Below are 22,499 nucleotides of genomic sequence, written 5' to 3' on the forward strand. Positions count from 1 at the left end.
GGTCATTTCCAGATTTGGGATACTGTGAGCAGGGCTACTGTAACTGTTACTGTACATGTCTCTGGGTATGTGTGTTAAGAGTTTTTCCACGCTTGTACCCACAAGTGAATCTGCTACGTAGCAGGGCCAAGTACAAGAGCAATGGATACAATGCCAGGCTTCTCCCACCCCAGCAGTGGAGGAGGCTCCCCATCACTCCATCCCCACCAACAGCCACATTTCTACCGTCTGGTGAATATGTAGTATCGCAGTGGTTTTACTTTGCATTTCCTTGATTATTACAGGAAATTGAACATATTTCCATTTCAAAACCCTTTTTATTTTTTATTCTATGAAATGCCTTTATGACTTTTTCTGTTTTTAATGTATTTTATATATTCTGGGTACTGATTTTTTGTTGGTCATCTGCTTGCTTAATATGCTCAGTTAATTTTGTGTTTTCATTCTCTGTGGTGTGTTTTTTTCCCCCCTCTATGGTTTTTTGATGTTCGTTTTAATGTACTGGATTTCAGTCTTTTTTTTTTTTTTTTTCTTATGATTTGCATGCTTTGTGGCTTAACTAAGCCACAATTTTTTTTAAAGTTTTATTAGTTTCTAACAATATTGTTCATGACTAGATTCTTCTCTCCCACCCTGAACAGTGCTAAGCAAGAAAAAAATTCAGGGGATTGTGGCTCTTGCCACCTATCAGAGAACTTACTGATTTAATGTGGTTACGATACACAACTTTTGTAAGGCATTCGTTAACACCGAACTAATAATTCCATGGTATATGTCCTGCTGGCTTAGATCAGTTCACTTTGTCTCTAATGGTACACACGCTCTGGAAGTGGATTCCTGATGACCCTGTAACAATTCTGGATTACAGAAATTGTTCTATTAATCCACCATTTTAAAAGCAATACCTTTTAACAACTTGGCACTGAGATCACATTATTCCATCTATGTTGAGTAGAAGTATTTGATGGTACATCCCTCTCTGCTGTGATTTCATTATGCCCTAATTTTTTGGAAATTAACATTGAAGCTATAGAACTGACTTTAGTTTTCTTCCAAGGATGTTCTAGAAAATAACCATAAAAAGCAAAAGAAAGAAACAGAATGATAGTTTTTATTTGCTAGCATTTATTGCTAGGTTAATTTATTACAAAGACAATGATATTCTGTTGAACTTGGTTATAATTACACACACTGTGCCAATTCAAGATCATTATACTTATTTTAATAGGTAGGGGTGGAAATAGGAACTTTGTACCAAGCCCCACAACCAGCTGTGCTTCAAGTGAGTTTTAAAATTAACTGGTCCATTCCTTAAGGAGGGTCTGGCTCAGAAGAATCAGGAATTGGTAGAGCTTCACCCTGTCCATGGTGATCCACCACTAAAAATATCTAAAGGACCATAAACTTCTGAATGCTGGTTCATTAAGGTTCCAATGTAAAATTGAACATCTTTTGTTGGTACTCATCTGCTAGTCTTTTTATTATATGTCTGGAAAAATGATCAAAACTGCATTTTTGCTAGTGCTCAGGCCTCAAAGCAGGGCTTGTCACCTAACTGCACAAATTAATGCTATTAAATCCAATTGTGAGACAAGCTTGATTATAAATACACAATTTTCAGAGTGACAGGCACTTAAAGCTCATTAAGTAAAATACAAAAATAGATTATATTAATAGGAAATATTTAGTGTTTATCAAATTATAAATCTAGGTTTTTACCGTTTTTAAAAAAGGATATTGGAAACGGAAGAGATGACATTTGAATAAAGTGAACAATGCTTTTCTTCAACTTTCATTCTGAGCGCTGAACAATACAATCTAAGAAAAAGACTTACCACAAAGCACCTAAAATAACATTTTGTAGATGGGTAGGAATGTTGTCAACCATTTCTTACTGTTTCCCTCCCATCTCTCAGTATCAAGGCATCCAGAGGACATTCCACAAGCGATTGTCAGCATTCTGAAACCAGGTCATGGGCCTGTATATCAGAGAAGTTGAAAACCCTTAAGGAGGTAGCTCTCCTTCCTGGGTGCTCTTCCCCCAAAGGCCCAAGAGAGTTATGCTTCAGATTCTGCGCCTCTATTTTCACTTGGACTTCCATCATTGTCATCTGGTTGATCGTTTAACAGTACATATTTTCCATCATTGGTTAGTGGTATGGACAGCATTAACTGAGCCAATGCTTCTGGATCCTGAAGTTAGGGGAGTTTAAGAAGGAGAAAAGAAAACGCTTAAAATGCACTTAAGAACCCCTTTGGGCTTGGCATTCATGATGTTCTGTAGTCTAGTCTCACTCCTTCTGTTATCTGTATGTGCCTTCAGATGAGTCTCCTTGCTTCTCCGAAAAAACTCAATTGCATTACTGCTAGAATCTAGAGCAAGGTTTTGGTCTCAGCCAAAATACTGTTCACACAAATCATAACAACTGTCTTCCCAGAAAGAGTCCAGAGAGGAACTTCCTTTACAATACCTTTGTCTTCTAGGTCTTTAACTCCTTTCTCTCTTGGTCATCTGGGCTCACTGCTTGTTTTTATAAGTTTTATTGGAACACAGCCATTCATTTATATACTGTATATGGCTGCTTTTGTTTTACAGTCGCTGAGTTAAGTAGTTGCAACAGATGTAAGCTTAAAAGGTTTACTGTCTTTCCCTTTACAGAAAGTTTGTCAACCCCTGATCTATAACCATAAAATACTCACTTGCGCTGCTTGCTACTCTTTCATGTATTTTGGTCTTGGTCCTTGGCCTTCCTACTTTCCCCCAACAGACTGGAACTGCTCATATGGTACTCACTAGCTGTATGTTACTGCTTAAATTAAAATTTAAAAATCCTGTTCCTCAGTCACATTAGCTACATTCAATCTGCATATTAAACAGTGCAGATAGAGGTCATTTCCATTATTGAAGTTCTACTGGACAATGCTGAACTAGAAGACTCCTGAGGCAGCAACCAGATCTCTCTTGCTCACTGCTGTAATTCCAAGGTTTTTTTTGTCCAAACTTGGCTCTCAAAAATTTGCTGGGTGAATGACAGACTGGGAGGAATGGGAATCTTCACGCCTAGTACATTTCCAGGTGAGGTCTGTCTGTGACTGCTCTGAGCAGCAAGGCCTTTGAGCACATAGTAGGTACTTAAAGTTTCTACCACCTCAATTTGAAAGAAAGAATATCTAGACAACAATAGCAAGCAAAAAATTGATAATATAAAGCAGGACTGTAGCAGTGAAATTTACGAAGAACTCCACAGGTGTTACCAGTGCTCATGGACCTAGCAAGTCTGGTGGTTAGAATGCCTAAAAGGAAATCTCAAATTTGGCCACACTGCTTAGTGAACATCTTTGCTCTTTTTGAGAGAAAGCTTAGTATATATAGAGATTTGGAGCAGTTGTTAAAACCAGCACTAAAATGCACCTTACCTTCTGAACTTCAATGATTTCTTTTCCCAAATTAATAGCATAACATATCTGCAAGACAAGAAAAGTAGTGTTTGGCAAAGGTAGAAAAGGATAAAGAACTTTAGGGGGGAAAATGTGACTATGGAAGTACAGTGAGGTCACTGCCCACGTCAGTGTGGGGACAGGGGACCTAGCTGTAGGAGATTCATCACATGGGGCTCTGAACATTAGCGCCCACCTGTCTTGGTCTCCTGTTGCCAATTTGTGCATAACAAAAATGTCCAGGTTCAGTAGCAATTGAAGTTATTCCAGTCCTTAAAATTCTTAACGGAATACTTTATTCCTTTCTCTCTAAATCACACTCAGCTACCACATGTTCATGCACACAGTGGCAAACAGGTGTTTGCTGAAAGAAGAGTTGATTAATTTTGATTAATACTAGGTAGCAAATACAGTCACAAATTTTTCATACTAAATGAGAAGAGTTTCCTGATGTCTGCTTCCTTGGTTTGCTCTGAGACTAGATTTTCTCCATTGTAACTTTTGCTTTCATTTTTTAAAAAAGAACAAACTTGAAGGCAATTGCCTTTTTTTTTTTTTTTAAACATTTCCTGATACCTCTTCTAAACAACTGTATCCCACCATTAACATTATTCATCACTCTGTTTAGGATGACATGCATTTTCCACAGAGAAACTGTATTCCAGTTGGTTTTCTTTCAGTGGGGCCTTCCTAGAGGTATTCTCTAAACTCCTCAATGGGGAAACAAAGAATAGTCAACTAAATATCCAGGGGATGGTGCAAAAACCCCTTTAAGTATCTGTTTGGACAGAGAGGTTATGGAATCTTAAGATGAAAAAAATAAGACCTTTTCGCCTTCTGAGTTGCTTTCAAAAACGTATGTGCTCAGAGCCTCTCCACCTGTGGATTCTGGTGTGCGGACCACGAAGCCAACCAGTCTCTTGTTCTCTTGATGAGCAGCAAACTGGGTGATGCTGGTGAGTTCAAACTGGAAATAACAGGAACAGACTGAGTATCACACAACTGTTATTCAAAATCAGACAAGTCATTCTCCATGGAAAACATCATGGGAAAAGTGCACTATTAGAAGACAGGCATTAAATTTGGCAAAATCGGTGAAGTGCCTACTTTGAATTAAGGAATAACTACTAAAGTCAGTGTGCATGTAGGTACTTACATTGGCCCTTGTTACTTGAGTCTGAGGATCTATCAACCTGAAATTTTAAGAGATTCATTATATCACACATGCTGGATAAACTTATATTCTTAGAAGCATCCGCAGAAGTTCAGAATGAAATCACACAAAACAGAAGGCCTGGCTGAGGGCAAGGTGACGACTCCGTGGGACTATCCAAAGGGTGGACGTGCCATGGTTCCTGCCTCTGTTGAACCTGTGTAGTTAGAGCTCAGTGTGTATCTTCATGAAAGGAGATTATGGAGAATTTCACATTTTTAAAAAATTTATCAGAGAGAGCGTGAGCACAAGCAGGGGGAGAGGGAGAAGCAGACTCCCGCAGAGCAGGGAGCCTGATGCGGGGCTCGATCCCAGGACTCTGGGATCATGACCTGAGCCGAAGGCAGACGCTTAACGACTGAGCCACCCAGGCATCCCGAGAATTCCACATTTCAGTGCTTATCCAGAAAGGCAGCATTATAATTCCCCACGGTGCTGACAAAGAATATGCATGGATCATATTCTGGACAGCCTGCTTCTCAACAGACATTTACTGATACGGGTTTTCTTTTGAAGTGTTTCAGATACATCCCCCCTCCCTTTTTTTAAATATGGGGTGTGAGAGAGTAGTGAACAGATTTTAACAAAACTATTCTGTCAGTTTGGGTGTGGGGGAGTACTATTTATGGAGGTGTTCTAGATGTATCTTGAATGGCATTTGGAGCATCTGATAATCAGGTTGATGTATCTGGGAAAAAACACTGCATTACAGAATCTATTGCTATCATATAGACATATAAATTTCTGTTTTCTAAACGTGGTATTATCTATTTATTGATATGCTATAAATTCTGTGTGTAAAAGCAAAAAAATGTATTCTGTGTGTTAAAAAAAAGCTTATTCCATTTATATGAAATGTTCCAAACAGGCAAATCTATAGACATAGAAGATTAGTGGCTAATGGCTGCCTAAGGCTGGGGGGTTTCAAGGTAAAGGGAATGAGTGCTAATGGGTATGGGTTTTCTTTGGGGATGATGAAGATGTTCGATGTGGTGATGGCTGCACAGTTCTGAACATACTAAAAACACTTTGAATAGGTGAATTGTATGGTAGGTAAGTTACAGCTCAGTAAAGCGGTTATCTCCCCCACTGGTTACAGTCTGAAATACATACAGTTCTACTTATGAAAACATGGGGTTTATAATCAGAGGGCTCTAACCTGGCTGTTCAGCTGTGATCTTGTACAGGTCACCCTGACTTCTCTCAACTGTTTCATCTGTAAAATGGGGATAAGAACCCCCACTTGAAAGAGGTGGTAAAGACAAGGAGAAAATGTGTATGGAATTTTTAGTAATCTATAAAGCTAAATAAATGTTATTTTTTTATGTCCCTATTAATGACTATGAATTTAAAGATTTAAAAAATATACATCATATAAAGAAGATGTCGCTCATATATACAATGTATTACTCAGCCATCAGAAAGGATGAATTTGCATTTATCAGGCAAATTTGCATCGACGTAGATGGAACTGGAGGGGATTATGCTAAGTGAACTAAGTCAAGCAGAGAAAGTCAGTTATCATATGGTTTCATTCATAGTGGAACATAAGGAATAGCGCGGAAGACCACAGGGGAAGGGAGGGAAAAATGAATAGGAAGAAATCAGAGAGGGAGACAGACCACGAGAGACTCTGGACTCCAGGAAACAAACTGAGGGTCACAGAAGGGAGGGGGGTGGGGGATGGGGTGACTGGGTGATGGGCATTAAGGAGGGCACGTGTGGTGGTGAGCACTGGGTGTTATATGCAACGAATGAATCGTTGAACACTACAGCAAAAACTAATGTACTATATGCTGGCTACCTGAACATAAAAAAAATAAAAAATACACATCATAAACAATTTCCCTCAAGTTGGGTTAAGTTCCCTTAAGTATTTTGTAAAATTTTTTCATAAATAGAAACTTAAAACACATTTTCTGAGTACTTAAGAGATTGCTATCTAAATCAGGTAACATGGATTTGCCTCTTTATATCTGATTTTCTGTGGGACTTCTAAATTGTCTCAAAACATGAATTCCAGTTCAGGGATATGTGTGTGTACACCGTGGTAAAATATACCTGACATAAAACCGAGCACTGTCGACATTTCGTACATTTACCATGTTGTACAACCATTACTGCTCTCGGGTTCCTAAACCATCTTCATCACCTCACAAGGCAGCTCCACACCCATTAAGCAGTCCCTCTCCAGTCCTTCTCCTCTCAGCTTCGGCAACCACTAACCTGCTCTCTGTGGATTTGCCTACCCTGGACCTTTCATGTAAATGCTCATACAAAACGGCTGACACTCGTGTCTGGCTTCTTTCACTTAGCAGAATGTTTTCAGGGTTCAGCGAGGTTGTGCACGTGTCAGGACTTCATTCCTCTTCAAGGCTGATTCGTATTCCACTCACTATATGTAAAATACCACATTTTGTGTATCAGTTTGTTGACAGACATCTGGACTGTTTCCACTTTTTGGCTATTGTGAATTACGAACATGTGTGTATACATTTTTATCTGAACACCTGTTCTCAATTCTTTTGGGTATCTACCAGAAGTGGAATTCTAGGTTTAACTCGTGGAGGAACTGCAAGACTATTTCCCACAGTGGCCGGACTGTTTTAACGATTCCCACCAACAACGGATTCCAATTTTTTCACATCCTTACTAACACCTGTTATTTTCCTTTTTTAAAAAAATTACAGCCATCCTAGTGAGTATGAAGTGGTATCTCATTGTGGACCTGATTTGCATGTCCCTAATAACTAATGACATTGAGCATCGTTTTATGTGCTTGTTGGCCATTTGTAGATCTCCTCTGGAGAAATGTCTACTCAGGTCCTTTGTCCATTTTTTGTTTTTTGGTCTTTTTGTTGATTTTTATAAGAGTTCTTTATGGGGCACCTGGGTGGCTCAGTCGTTAAGCGTCTGCCTTTGGCTCAGGTCATGATCCCGGGGTCCTGGGATCGAGCCCCACATCGCGCTCCCTGCTCTGCAGGAAGCCCGCTTCTCCCTCTCCCACTCCCCCTGCTTGTGTTCCCTCTCTCGCTATCTCTCTAATAAATAAATAAAATCTTTAAAAAAAAGTTCTTTTGGGCGCCTGGGTGGCTCAGTTGGTTAAGCGGCTGCCTTCGGCTCAGGTCATGATCCTGGAGTCCCTGGATCGAGTCCCGCATCAGGCTCACTGCTCTGCAGGGAGTCTGCTCCTCCCTCTGACCCTCCTCCCTCTCATGCTCTCTGTCTCTCATTCTCTCTCTCTCAAATAAATAAATGAAATCTTTAAAAAAATAAAAAATAAAAAAATAAAAAAAATAAAAAAAAGTTCTTTTATGTTCTGAACATATACCTCTATTAAATATATGATTTGCAAATATTTTCTCCCATTCTGTGGACTGTCCTTGTGCTTTGACAGTGTTCTTTGATGTACTATCTTTTTTCACAATGCTTTTACATTTACTCTGATCTTTCTGGTGGAGATTTTAAGAACAGTGAGCCAATGCCCATAAAAGGTGCAGGACATACTTGTAGAAAAGCTTTAAATAAATACAAGGTTTTATTTGTAAGAAACTTAGTATAATGTTTATAATAAATGAAAAGGACTGATTTTAATGAATGGAAGAAACTATATTCTGATTTTTAAAAAAGTCCCACTTTTTTGAAGCTAACATTTACTGAGCACTTTCTATAATGTCAGTTGTGGTCGTAAATATTTTGTATTAACTCATTTATTCCTCATGACAACACTATGAGGTATGGATATGGTTACTTTCATCTTATAGCTGAAGAAACCAATGCACGGAAGTTCAGACTTGCCCAGGTCATACAACTCACGAACGCCAAAGCCGGCAATAAACCTGGACATTCTGGCTCTAAAGCAGTGCTGTCAGCTCAGAGAAATAAAATGTAAGCTTCGTACATAATTTAAAATTTTCTAGCAGCCACATCAAAGAGTGAAACGGGTGAAATAACATACTTTATTTAATCTATTAAGATCTAAAATATTACCAGCTAGACATGTTATTAACATAAAAGTTCGTGAGATAGTTTGCATTCTTTTTGGGGGGTTAGTATGAGATCTTAGAAATTTGTTGTTTTTTACATTTAAAACATTTCAATTCAGACTTCAGTTCTGTTTCAAGTGCTGCACGTGGGTGCAGTCCTGGATGGTGCGGCTCTTACGAAGCCGATGCGGACCCTCTGCCCTTTCTCGTATCGATCTTACCACCTGAAACCCCAAGTCATGTCGGTAACATCACTTGGTGTCTTTAGTTTCACCCCAACAAATATTAATCAGATTTTACTAGTGGTGGTCTTGTCATCTTGGGTAGGTTCATGTTCTGTTTTCACTGTTACTTTTTATAAATAGTATATTCAGAAATGAGAAAACCTTTTCTTTTTCAAGCTCTGAGATATACGGAGCAACTCCTGAGTGATGGCATCTTTATGAGCAGTAGGATTCACTCACCACTAAATTTCTGAAGGTATCAGTTACTGAGGGGAGCACCTTCTACCCAATTTGTCTTATAAAATCAAAATGTAAAAAGGAATAGGGCAGAAACAAGAGTAGCATCTCCTCTTACTCCGATCAAACAAATATTCTAGTATGAATGTTCTAGATAAGTAAATGTGCCTTACATGGGCAATCTGATAAGCTGTAAGAAAGTCTGAAATGAAACAACATACCTCAGAGTCTGGCTGGTGACCAGTAGGTGGGATTCCGTCGTGCGGAAGATGTTGTGAATAGCCCGAGCAGCCAACACTTGTCTCATTGCTTCATAAATCACTTCGGTAGTGTTGTCTGTTTTAACTGCCATCGATCCCAGAAACCGAACTATAAACATCTGTTGCAAAAGGGAATCTGCAAGACAGCATTTTCTGCTCAGGATCACACTCACTTCCTGCGGCTGCTGGTCCACCCACCAGTCAGGGGCGGGTCAGAGAACCGGCTGAAGACCTCCTCCTAGGGTGCTTTCCAGCCAACTGCTCAACGCTGTGCGTGAACAAACCCACACTGCCAAAGCCCCGAGTCTCCTCCTGTCCACGTTTTGTCTCGTTGGAACGACTTCATTAGACTAGAAAAGCACCTCTTTCTGTGCGTCTGCACAATGAGACAGCAGTGCCAAGATGAACGCCCTTCTAGCGCGAAAACTCTAGGTGACTGACGTAGGCGGCACTACACGCATCTTTTCTCTGAAAATACGAGCTTCTCCACTTAGACAACGGAAAATTCAGTGCTTTGGCCCACTGATAAAGTCCTCTTAAAGAAGAAAGCCTGTCTGAACAACAGAAGACCTGGTGTTGGGACTCATTCGGTTCACGCGCATCGTGTTACTGAAGGGCTGGAGGGCATCCCGTAAGCTAATGCACATCCCAGACTACTTTACCTGGTTCTAGTAAACAACCAGGACTGGCTTCCTGATAAATGTCAGGCATGTAACCTGACAAAACTGACTAAGAGCGACCATAACCGGAAGATCACGAAGGTTTAAAGGTGGTTTTTTTAAGAACAAATACTTATCCACCATTTTAAACGAAGATGACTACTCTTTCCTCACTTGCCCTATTAGTGTCTTTGCCCCTAAAAATAACTTAAGTAACAAAAGATTAGGAAAATATAACTGATGTAAAATTATAAGTAGTTACTCCCGCATGAAGATAGTTTTTTATATTTTATAGACTTTCCGGTGTGGATTATACGGAAGGTCAGCCAGAGACAAGTGGGCAGGTCTGAGGCAGAGCCCGTTAGCTTCCTTCCTCCTTCCTTCCGTGCTCTCTTCCCCCCAACCCCCTTCTGCCTAATTCTGCAAGGAGTACCGACTCTCAAGTCCTACTTTTACATTTACGGAAGTGGCAATTTATTCTAATGCTATTCTCAGGCTCCAGTCATGAAGCGTGTGAACGAGGCCTCGCCAGCACTTCTAGCTCCGCAGCGGCCTCGGCTCCCAGCCGGGCACCCGGTCACGTCAGCTCCACTGTCAGCACACGTGCCACGCATCAAATATCTGAACTTTAACAAGTTAAATACCATTTACCCTTGTCCTTTTCAAATTCAAGAATGAGTTGTGTGTGTTTCTTTGGCTCAAATGAAATAGCCTATTTAGGACTCCCCCCGATTGCATTTTGTTGTGGCCATTTCATCCTCCTCACATCTGATCTGGAGTAATCTGATCCCGGATTTAGGCTCGGCAGCTTCTGCGCAGGAGCTACAGAAAGGGTGTGGATGAGGCCAACAGTGCAGCACCCGCAGAAAACCTGTCTACTTCCCTGCAGTTTTTATCCGAGACCCGCCTTAACTGCACATGCCCTAGGGAGCTCCCAGAGAACAACAAATCTGTGGGTCATAATTTTTGCTTCACAATCCAAGTCCTGGCTCTCTGGAACGTGACTTCACGTCTCATTTCAATGATCTCTCGTCATTCTGTGAGGGGAAAGAGTGAGCGCACCAAACCAGCCACTCACCTTCTGCTTCTGGAAAGGTCTCGTCCTCAGTCTCACCAAAAGGGTTGATGCGCCTAGGGGAACGGCCAGAGTCCAACAGTCAAGACCTTTTCGGCTAAAGGGACACTAACTCTTGAACTAGGAGAACAGCAACAGTCTTGGCAGATGGGTGCCAACACAAGAGACCCCAGGTTTACTTTCATTTCTCCCAGAGACAGCCTCCCTTAGCCCGCACCTGCTCCCTCTGTTCTGATCCAGGAATTCTGTGGCAGGAAGGACGATATCGAACTGGATAGGTGTTCCAGGTGCGATGAGCTCATCGGCGTCAGGGACACGGGCCGCTGCTTTGGGAACAATCTTGTCATTCTCCAGCTCTAAACTTCTCAGGTTCTGGCTGGAGTATAAAAGGGGGAGAGGAAAATCAAATCCCCTTTAACCTTAGACCTTTATAATCAAATGAACACGTGTTGAATGCAGATGGACAAGGGCAAAGATGTCAGTCCTTCAACTCGTTCTACAAATAAACCTTCACAGAACGTCATTCATGTCCTTGGTTAAACTCCTTCAGGACCCCCCTCCCCCCCAGTTAGCTCTGCTGCACAGCATTCTGTATTATGTTCTATTATGTAGCATGTTATCTGCTGATCTAGGTCCTTCTTCCTGTGAGACGGGTTTATTGTTATGTTAATCACCATACATTACATCATTAGTTTTTGATGTAGTGTTCCATGATTCATTGTTTGTGCATAACACCAGTGCTCCATGCAGGACGTGCCCTCTTTAATACCCATCACTGGGCTAACCCATCCTCCCACCCCCCTCCCCTCTAGAACTCTCAGTTTGTTTTTCAGAGTCCATCGTCTCTCATGGTTCGTCTCCCCCTCCGATTTCCCCCCTTCATTCTTCCCCTCCTTTTTTTTTTTTTAACATACATTGCATTATTTGTTTCAGAGGTACAGATCTGTGATTCAAGAGTCTTACACAATTCACAGCGCTCACCATAGCACATACCCTCCCCAGTGTCTATCACCCAGCTGCCCCATCCCTCCCACCACCCACCACTCCAGCAACCCTCAGTTTGTTTCCTGAGATTAAGAGTTCCTCATATCAGTGAGGTCATATGATACATGGTGAGACAGGTTTTTGAGAGCAGGGGCTACAGCTAAATCCTATTTATTACTTGGTACATAGAAGGCACTCAAAAACGTTAACTGAGGGCACCTGGGTGGCTCAGTTAGTTAAGCAACTGCCTTAGGCTCAGGTCATGATCCCGGAGTCCTGGGATCGAGTCCCACATCAGGCTCCCAGCTCAGCGGGGAGCCTGCTTCTCCCTCTGACCCTATCCCCTCTCATGCTGTTTCTCTCTCTCTCTCTCTCTAATAAATAAAATCTTTAAAAAAAAAAAAAATGTTAACTGAACAAGGGACTACATCTTGGCCTAGCATTCACAACATGGTTTTACTTTCTCCTGAGAGCCTCCTTCCCCCCACTCCCGTAATGCACCCTCCCTTGGAGCTACCCCCTCATACCCCACGCTTTCCCTTGTTTCCTTCTCCATCCCAAATTCCCCCCCCCCACTTCCAACACCAGCTCAAATTCCTGTTCCGCCTCCAAGCCTTTCAAGCCAGCCCCGACCCTCTGTGAGTCCCTGAGCTCTGCTCTGTGCGCGCACACGCAGAAGGGACTGTCAGCACGGTGATTAGTCATGTGCCACCATGTTTCCTCTCTCTGTCAGGCTGTTGTCATTCAACTTTTCACGCCTTTATGATCTTTTCTCCCCAGCTCCAGGGTAAGCTCCTTTGAGGGACAAAATGTCACAGTATTTTGATTTCTTACACTATTTGGAGCATAAGAAGGCTTTCGATATCTCTGTTCATTTTTCTCGAGTCTGTCAATAACTGAATCTTCTGTATGAAACGACTTGCTGACAGGTGAGCACACTGACCCGGAAGTGGCTAGAGATACAAAACGGGTGTGTAGACACTGCAAGGAGAGACCCCTCTGTTTCACCTCCATCGTTACTGGAAAAGGAAAGAGCGGTCTCTAGGGAAACAGAGTAATCCCGAGGGCTCTCGGTGCCCAGACGCGTGAGCCAGGCTACCGGCGGCGGTCTCCTCGCTGCCAGCTTAGTGCTCTCGCCGACGTCACAATGCCTCAGTCCAGAAGGGCGGAGTCCCACCTGCTCGCTCATCCAGTCTCTAAGGGAGGGGCAGGAGCCTGTACGTGGTGAGCACTGGAGGAAGGTAGGAGCAGAAGCTTAAAGGGAGCAAAGGGCATCCCCAACTCTGGCTCCCCAGAGAGTCTACAGGAAGAGAACACACTGACAACAGGATGCGGCCACGTGTGGAGGGCAGTGACCCCATCAGGTGAGGTCTGCACTTGAGTCTACAGCATCGGGAGCCACGGAAGACTCTGAACACAGGAGTGACATGATGGAGCATCACCTGTGACCTCCACGTCACCAACCCTGATGGACACACGCTTTGTGAGCGTTGTCCTACTTCAAACACCCCGTCAAAGCAGCTCACGGAGTTGAGCCCCCCTCCTCAAAACTCTTCTTTCTTGGTTCCTACTGACACCATTTTCCTTGATGTTTCTTGGTGGCTTTTGTAGGTTCCTTCCCTTCTATGACAAATGTGGGAGTTCTTCAGGATTTTGTCCGAGGCTCCTGTCTTCTTCTACACTCACTCCCTCGATCTCTGCCACTGCCGTGTCCGTGCCCATGAGTTCCCGACTGATATACTCAGCCCTGGGATTTCCTCTGTGCTCCAGACGTGTATCATCCGTTGATCACCTGACACTTCCTGGGATGTGTCGCGGGCCCCTCAATCTTCTGTCCAGATGTGAACCGACTCTTGATACCCACTACCAACTCCTTTTCAACTCTCAATGTGCCACCATCTGCCCAGGTGCTCAACCCAGACTGTGCTCATTTGATTTGTCCCCTTCCTTCCACTCACATCTCACTATACCACAAGTCCAACAGATTCTGCCTCCAAAACAAGTCCCTGAGCCATCTACGTTCCGCCTCCTCTGCCTCGATCCTGGTTTAAGACTCCATCATCGTCACCTGGACTGCTGCCCCAGGCCCCTGACTCGGTATCTGCTGCCCAGCTCTGTGTTCCGTGTCCTCCACTGTAGCCAGAGCTGCCCTTCGATCACGTAAAGCGGATCATCTCTCTCCGACACGCGCACATCTAGCTCTCTGCACCCTTCGACAACTCCCCAGGTCCCTGACCATGACTTCCTTCATGATCTGTTCTGCCTCCCTCCCTCCCCAACCTCACCCTGCTCCGTGACCCCCCCGTGCCCACACTGTAGTTAACTGGCCCCCTTTCAGTTCTTCAAACACACTAAGCTCTCGCCTGCCTTCTAGCCTCCAGAACTGCTGCCAGGAGTGCATGAATCTGGCTCTTTGCACGAGTGCCTACTTCTCATTGTTCACTTCCCAGTCTAAGTATTATCTCCGCGGGCAGGCCTCTCCATGACCGCACCTTCGTCTTTAACACCAGAGCGCTTTTCTCCATTTTAACTGAGTATTTATTTACCTCCTGCTGGTCTTTACCGACAAGACTTAGCTCTACCACCTCGCCCAGTGCCTGGGGCACAGAGCAGACACTCCACACACACACCGATACCTGAACAGCTGGACCAGTGAATGAGCACTGGAGGTACGCTGCCTGCAGGGGCAGGGCCACCCGTGAGACTTGCTTAGAAGTGAGTGGCAGTTTGTTCCCACGAACAGTTTCTCTGCTTCTTTCCCCTGTCATCAAAACATTTCTTTATTCTTAATGAGCTGACCCTGAGAGAGACAGGAGCACTGCCCCCCCCCCACCCCCCCAGCCTCCACAGCTCTGGGCCCTCTGGCAGCCACATCCGTCACCCTTCCAGTCTCTGAGTTGATTCAGCTGCCTGGCTAGAGGTCTTTGTTGTTTCAGGATTCTTCTGTGTGACTTACTTATTCTATAACAGGGAGAAAAATCAGTAACTGAATAATTAAATCTAAGCTACAAATTGTTTTTTTTAGAAAACCAGTCATACCTTTAATTACTAACACTAGTTAAACGACACATGGGCACCCTAGACAGTGTTAGAACTGCAAAGGGACCGGGGAGGTCACCTAGTTTTGCATCTTCTTGTGTCACAAAGTCAAGGAGAGGCCCAGAGGGCTGAGCCACGCCAGGCCAGCTAGCTGTGTGGAAGGCAGAGCCATCGGAAGGTCTCAGAATTCCGAGGCCAGCGTTCTCCAGCGTTCTCCAGCGTGCCCAGCTCGCAGCTGTACGGAGAGCAGGCCGGCGCCTTCACCGACAAGGTTCGCGGCCTAGCCCACTGGCCCGATCCGTATTCCCACTTCCACTCGCAGCGCCCTCCGTAGCGCTGCCCTTCATGAACATGCTGCCCGTGTAAACTGTGAGACCCAGCACTCAAGTGTCACCTGTTGCCTCTTGCCCATTTTTATTACCTGCGCTCAGCTTCTCCCTTTCTGTCTTAGCTACTCCAGCAGCAGCCTGTCGGGCGTCCCTGCCCTGTCCACTGCCCCGCCACGCCCCAGATCCAGTGCGTCCTTTCCACACCGGCTGTGGCGGGCCACCCCCTCAGCCTGCAGTTCTGCTCCACGGCCCAGAGCACCTAAGCAGGGCCCCCAATCCATTCACATCAAACTCACAGCCACTTTCTGACCTTCTCGTCTACTGCTCCTTCCCGCACACCCAGGGCTGGCGCCCCTCCGCACAGCATCACGACCCCAGGAACTGAACTCTTAGCTTTCTGATGACATCTGTCTGGACTCACGAGATAATATGTGTGAAACACTGATTTAATGGGGTTTTTTCTACCATGCCACTGAAACATGGATACCACACACAGTCATAATTGTAACTTCGGCATGACCAATACTACAGCGCTCTATCAGTTAACCAAATGGAAACTCCCATTAAGACAAAAGGTGAGATTCTTGGAATAAACCCTGAGCTGTATTCAAAACAAGAGCGAAGCTAGATGCGTGAAAATGTTCACTATATGTGATAACAGCAAACAAAGGAAAGGGGGGCCACCTAAATGTTCAACAGCTAATAATAAGTCACAGAAGAGTGTGTGTAGTTACTAAAAGGAACAAATATGAGAAATGTAAAAATATGAAAAATATATGTGAAAAAGGAAAAATTAACGCACACGCCGAAGGATCTGTACGTGGGCGGGTAAGGCCTGGGCAGTAACACAGATGCAGAAAAGGTGATTTTGTTTCTTATTTAAAAAAAGTTGTTTTGGCTCCAGAATTCTGTTGACGCTGACAGAAAATGTGAGAAGCCCTGACCAGCAGACCCTTGGCGCCGGTCCTGTCTGCCCGGGCTGTGGCTGTGTGGTCCAGCAGGGAAGGCAAGGATGGCGCCAGGGTCACGCGGCCGCGGCTCCGGCTCTGCCCCTCACAGGTGGGGTGACCGTGGGCGAATACCCCACCGCTCCTGACAGCCTGAACTCCACCCCGACGTGGTGTGTGAGGACGAAGTAACTCCCGTCAAATTCCTAACTCCTAAGTACACACAACGCCACTTTTCCGCTGTCTTTTAGTTACCTGGGGCAGGAGCTTTCTTGCTTTTTTCCAAAACTTGTAATGGGAGTCACTGCTTGGAGAGCCGTCTGATTCAACTTGATGGCGACCGCCTACAAATGCACCGGAGGACAGGCTCAGTCCCAGGAGGGGTGCTCACCCTTCAGACTGAGCAAGGGCCGGGGATGCCGGGAAGGCAGGGTGAGTTACCTCTGGGTTGTCAGTCAGGTAGATCTGTCTGGAGATGTTGTTTATGGCACTTATCCACTGTGGAGAGAGGACATTAACAAATCTGCTGGATCCCAGTCACCCGCTAGACTAGGACAGAAGTGAAAGAACGAAACCTTTACCTCTTCGTTTTCCTTTCTGCTTTCTGCCTGGAGGATTATTCCCCTGAAATAAAGTGTATCCAAGTCAGTGCTTCCCACACCTCTGACTGAGGCTTATTCCACATGCACTGAACTCAGCTGGGTCCCAAAGGGAAGGGCCGGGAAGGCAGGATGACAGGAAGGAAAGAAAATGGGATTCCAGCTCACTGCTCATTCACTGTGTGATCCTGGACAGATACTTCCTTCCCCTGGGCCTGCGCTTTCTCATCTGTAAAGTGAGCAGCTGGGCTCAGATCTACTAGCTCGAGGCTGAGGACATCCTGTTGGCCTCTCAGGTGATTGGGGCCACCAGGAGCCCGGCCCAGAGGAGTCAGCAGACCCCGCACACCTTCCCACGGAGGGGAGAGGGGGAATCGGATGCAAATAACACTGCCCTACCTCTGGGGAGGGCTTCACCCTTTCCAGGGACCCCAGAGCAGTGGGAGGGGGGAGCATGGCTCTTCTCCTGTTTTACATCTCAGAAGACCAAGGAGTTACGTAACCAGGGCTGGGATCCCAGTCCGCTCCTGTCACCCAGGAGGAAGGACGAGGTCTGAAACTGCTCTGCCAGCCAAGCAGACGGTCCACACTGTACCGACTTGCCCGAACCCGCTCCTGTCGACACAGGAGCTCAGCTCAGAGCCCCACACGGAAGCAAATGCAAGCAGCCACAGCTGAAGGGCGGGCGGTCCCTGTGAATGACCCTAAGTGACCTCTTCTGGGCCCCTGAAGCACACGGGGGTCCTCGGGGACAGCACGGGGCCGAGTGCACTGTCCGTCTCGGGTTTCAGCTGGAGCAGAGGGCTCCACACAGGCAGGTCTGGGGGCTCTCCTCCCTCCTTCCCCCCACCCGTACAAACACAGGGCTTCTGCAGAGCAGGCAGGAACGGCCACCGCCTTCTCCTGAAAAACAGCTCCTCCTATGGCTGCCTCCCACATGAACGCCATGTCCCCTCCAAAGCCACGGACAAACCCGCACTGGGGCTCCTTAAATAAGGCAGAGTGGATCCCACAAGGGTCCTGTATGAGTGCTTAAAGAGCACATAAAAACGTCCTCCCCAAAGGTCAGCAGGACCCGGAGCGGGGCCTCTCCCACGGAGGCCGGCGCAGAGGGCTGAGCTAGGAGGCCCCTGGCAGGGGTGGAGTCACTAGACTTGCTCTCCTCCCAAATAAACGCTGTGTGGCCTACGATTTCCCGTTGGGCGTGGTGATCTGGAAGCAGTATCGTCGGTCTTCACAATCCACTGCCATCACCGAGCAGTTGTCCAGGTCCTGGATCAGGCCTCCGGCCACGGCGCCCCGCAGCTGACACATGAGGTTCCCGCCTTGCGTGAAGAAGTAAAGCCTCTCCCAGGTGGTGGTGACCAGCCCTGTTTTACTGTAAGAATTGTGGTTTTAGAACACCCACTGGTACAGGGAAGCCCACGCAGCACCTCAAGGTCTGGCTGCCTCTTGACCAGTATTGGTGGCATTTTAGAAATAGCGTTTCTTTACATTAAAGCAAAGCTGCTTTGGACGGAATCCAAATGCAGGGGGGCAGAAGAGGCACAATTTAGCTGGAATGACCTGGAAGTCAGGCGGGGCAGCCAGGGCCAGCTCCGGTGTGCAGGCAGCATGTCTCCCCCAGCCCCGTCCCCCATGGCAGCTAGACAGACACTGGCTTCTCCCGGGATCGGGAAACGGAATTAGTCCATCCCCACTAGGAACTGAAAACCTAGATGGTCATTCCTCTAAGACGTGGAGCTGAACTGCTCTGAGTCCAGGGAAAGTCACCAGGGTCCCCTCGGCTCACAGCACCCGGAATCCTGCGGGCATTTACGACATTGAGTTTTGCTCCAACTGGATGCTTTGTGGGCTGCTTACAAGAGGAATATCCAGTAACTGGCAAATAACACCAACCCTGTAGGGATTTCCATCCATACAAACTGATGGAGATATTTAACTTGTGATCTCAACAAGCTGAGCTTCGAGGAGCTCCACCTTGGTAAGAAAACAGCTGGTGAGTCCTCCCTGTAGATCCTCCATTTGCGAACTATCAGGTACATTTACTTGATTCAGTGTTTATCGAGTAGCAACTAAGTGCAGGGCACTAGGCTTCCTGCCTCAATAATTATAGTTATTTCCCAAAACTGGGAATAGCTAACATCTGAGTGCTTACTACCTACTAGGAATGACCTCATTCAGTCCTTGTAACAACTTTATTTAGTAGGTGTGATTATCAGCTCCGCCTCATGCGTGAAACCCCGCCAGGGGGTGTGCCTGGATCCAAGTCAAGAGTCTTCACCCCACCGAATAGCCTCCATCTGCTCTTGGACACAAGGAAGCCTGATCGTCCTCCCTTCAAGTCAAATAGCCCCGAGTGTTACAGTGTGATTCGGTGTGTGTGAGAACCTGGATGACCCTGAGGCTTGCTGGCCCTCAGACTCCGGCCTCAGCGGCAGGCCTCGAGCACCTGTCAGGGGCCTGGGCCAAGGGCGGGATGTGACAAAAACTCCTTACGGTCCAGGATGACGATGGTTAAGAGCAGGCTATCTGCGTATGGCCACGGTAACCAGGGACAGGGGTGGTCCACCCCTCGGAGTCCAAGTACTGGGTTCTTAAAGACTGGTTCGAGCCCACCCCTCAGTGACTTGGGCCCTGAGCCCCAGAGGCTTCCCGTGTGGCTGGCAGGAGGCTCCCGTGGTGGGAATTCTTCCCCAACCTCCCCTGAACAGATGCGCCGTAACCACCTAAGGGAAAACAGATTTCAGAAAGAGAGGCAAGCAACAGCATTCTCACCTTCTAAGATTAAGGTAACCAGCCTTCTGGATGAGGTTCCTGTTGATCTGTGGTGCAGCCATGTCAGAGTCCGGGGCGTAAACAGACTCATCAACAGAGAGCAGTTCTTGCTGGGACACCCGCATCTTCTCTGCTTCGGCTTCTAGTTCCATCTGAATGCTTAAGACAGAAGGTGTCGGGTCAGTGGCTACCCCCCCCAACGGCCGACCCAGTACCACTGAGCAGCAGATGCCAGAGCTGTCCCCATGGCTTCCTGTCACACGAGGGGGGCTCAGGGCCCAGAAGCTGGGGGTCGTGGGGCTTGAGTCTGCGCTGCTAAAAGCGTTCATAGGAGTGCTCCTTTAAAACAGAGCAGAAGAGGGACGCCTGGGTGGCTCAGTTGGTTAAGCGTCTACCTTCAGCTCAGGTCATGATCCCAGGGTCCTGGGATCGAGTCCCACATCGGGCTCCCTGCTCAGCAGGGAACCTGCTTCTCCCTCTCTCTCCCTCTGCTAGTGCTCTGTCAAATAAATAAAATATAAATAAATAAATAAATAACAAACAAACAAACAAATAAATAAATAAATAAATAAAATAAAAAAACAGAGCAGAAGGACCACCACCGGACAATGCTGGAACCCAGCGGAACAATTTCTCCAATTTCTCTGCTGACAAAGCGGGATCCAGGCTTAGAACTGTTGAGGCAATTTTTTTGAAAAGACTCATTCATCCATTTTAGAGAGGGGGGGAGGGGGTGGGAGGGAGCGGGGGGAGAGGGAGGGGGAGAGAGAGAGAGAGAGGGAGAGAGCATGCAAAGGGGGCGTGGAGCCCGATATGGGGCTCGACCCCACCACCCCAAAATCACAACCCGAGCCAAAGTCAAGAGTTGGAGTCTTAACTGACTGAGCCACCAGGCAGCCCATGTTGATGCAAATTTTAGGAGAAAAGCTTTGAGGAGCCCATCCTCAGGGCTGCAGGGCAGGCTGCCTGCGGAACAGGTAGAAAGGAAGGAGACAGCAATCATTCCTGCCACCTCCCTGCCCCCGCCCCGGCTCCCCTAAGGTGGGAAGGGACACTGGAGACAGGAAAATGACCAGGAGGTGGGACCAAGGTGCAGTGACAAGACAAAGGCAATGCTCTTCCATTCATGGCAGCCCTACCACCGCCCGAGACTGCCCACACTGCGCACCAAGGGTAAGAGGGCCAATGCCAGGCTCTGGCTCGTGTGCGTGCGTGCGTGCTGAGGTGTGGAACACCTGGAAGCTTGAGCTGTAGACAGAGGCTCTGAGATCTGTAGAGAGATACAGCATCTCAAACATGAGCGCAAATGTCCCACCATCCGTTAACAACAAAATCTAGTGCAGGAAAAACCTTTGAAGCACAGATGGTTCTCCCAGAACACAGAAAGCCAGGGGATTCAGGGAGCTAAAGCAGGGTAAGACAGAGGTGGTCAGAGAGGGCTGGGGGAGAGAGGTGAAAAGCGACAGTAGGCGCCTTGCCTTCCTTTCTTCTAACACCCCCAGCAGCTAACAACCAGATGAAATGGCAGGACACTGCAGTCGGATTTCAGAGTGCTTTCCGCCTCCTCCTAGACCAGCCCCACCAGGGCCGCGGCGGCCAGGCATGAGCAGCTGTGACTTCCAGGAAGGCGCAGATGCCTTCAGAACCACAGCCCTCCCGCGCGCTCCTACGAATGCTCAGCTCTGGATTTCCTTGGGATTCATTCTTTATTTTCAGCATCTGAGGTACACTTCTGCCTCAACAAAGTCCACTATTGGCCTCCAGGTATTTTGAAATGCACGGGCGCCTGGGTAGCGCAGTCAGTTAAGCGTCTGACTCTTGGTTTCGGCTTAGGCCACGATCTCAGGGTCGTGAGATCGAGCCCCGTGTCAGGCTCTGTGCTCTGTGGGGAGCCTGCTTACGTTACTCTCTCCCTCTGCCCCCTCCCTGCACTTGCTCGCTCACTCTAAAATCAATCAATCATAAATCTTTTTTTTTAAAAAGGTATTTTGAAATGCAACATCCTCAAAGGAGCAACCTTCCTCCGTTTTTCCACACAAAATAAAATCCTACACTCCTACTTCCATTTTGTATATCTGCTTCTCGACTACTCTCTCTCTCCCACACTCCAGAAACCACGGAGTACTCCCGGAGCCACACCTGCAGTGTGAATGAAACAAGCCTCCTTGGACTCACTGTCATGGACACTGGCGATGGAGGCAAAGGGTGTCTGAGCACCAACTAAACGTGGCAGGACAGCCTGAAGAACGGAGGTGTATTTTTTAAAAAATAAGCATTTGCAAGGCTGAAGTGTGATTTGTTAAATTAAATCAAAAAAGGCGTAAAGCCTCGTTATCTATCATAAATGGACGTGACGGCCAGTTTCCTAAAGAGTCACAGCACTTCTGGCTGCCAACCCCTTGGCTCCAAAGGAGAAGTGAGGCCACTTCTAAATCCACAGCGAGCCTACGCCGGGCTCACAGGCTGGAGCATGTGAAGACCGGCCATCAGCACACAGAAGGAGACCCTCCCTCAGCACAGCAACTGGGACTTGATGGGACAGTCCCCCTGCGGACACTTTATCTTTTCTTTAAGCTACATAATCCGTTCACGTGGTGGGCACGCCTCTGGGCTGGGGCGGGGGGGGGGGGGGGGGGGGGGGGGGGCGGAGCAGGAGAGCGTCTATCCCTCCCCAGCCTTAAATACTGGCAGAGAGCAGGAACGACCGGCCCCCCCCCCAGAAAGACCGCGG

The 22,499-nt window shown here is 46.7% G+C and overlaps 1 protein-coding gene across 2 annotated transcripts in view; it reads right to left on the reverse strand.

The window, feature by feature from the left end:
- Positions 1-1,097: 1,097 nt before the first annotated feature.
- The window catches only part of APPL2 (adaptor protein, phosphotyrosine interacting with PH domain and leucine zipper 2), a 53,017-nt gene continuing 31,615 nt past the window's right edge, over positions 1,098-22,499 (reverse strand). The window contains exons 10-21 of one of the 2 annotated variants that reach the window (XM_032416299.1): positions 19,769-19,927; positions 18,180-18,368; positions 16,973-17,015; positions 16,833-16,889; positions 16,647-16,735; positions 11,310-11,468; positions 11,096-11,148; positions 9,320-9,494; positions 4,595-4,631; positions 4,265-4,405; positions 3,418-3,465; positions 1,098-1,979 (exon numbers count right to left, since the gene is read on the reverse strand). In XM_032416299.1, coding sequence (XP_032272190.1) covers positions 1,953-1,979; positions 3,418-3,465; positions 4,265-4,405; positions 4,595-4,631; positions 9,320-9,494; positions 11,096-11,148; positions 11,310-11,468; positions 16,647-16,735; positions 16,833-16,889; positions 16,973-17,015; positions 18,180-18,368; positions 19,769-19,927 — 1,177 coding nt within the window. In that variant the 3' untranslated portion in view covers positions 1,098-1,952. Of the gene's footprint in view, positions 2,194-3,417; positions 3,466-4,264; positions 4,406-4,594; positions 4,632-9,319; positions 9,495-11,095; positions 11,149-11,309; positions 11,469-16,646; positions 16,736-16,832; positions 16,890-16,972; positions 17,016-18,179; positions 18,369-19,768; positions 19,928-22,499 lie in introns of both variants that reach the window. The other variant, XM_032416298.1, reaches the window with a different exon arrangement.

This window comes from Phoca vitulina, unplaced genomic scaffold (genome assembly GCF_004348235.1).
Source record: "Phoca vitulina isolate PV1807 unplaced genomic scaffold, GSC_HSeal_1.0 scaffold19, whole genome shotgun sequence".
Classification (NCBI taxonomy): Eukaryota; Metazoa; Chordata; class Mammalia; order Carnivora; family Phocidae; genus Phoca; species Phoca vitulina.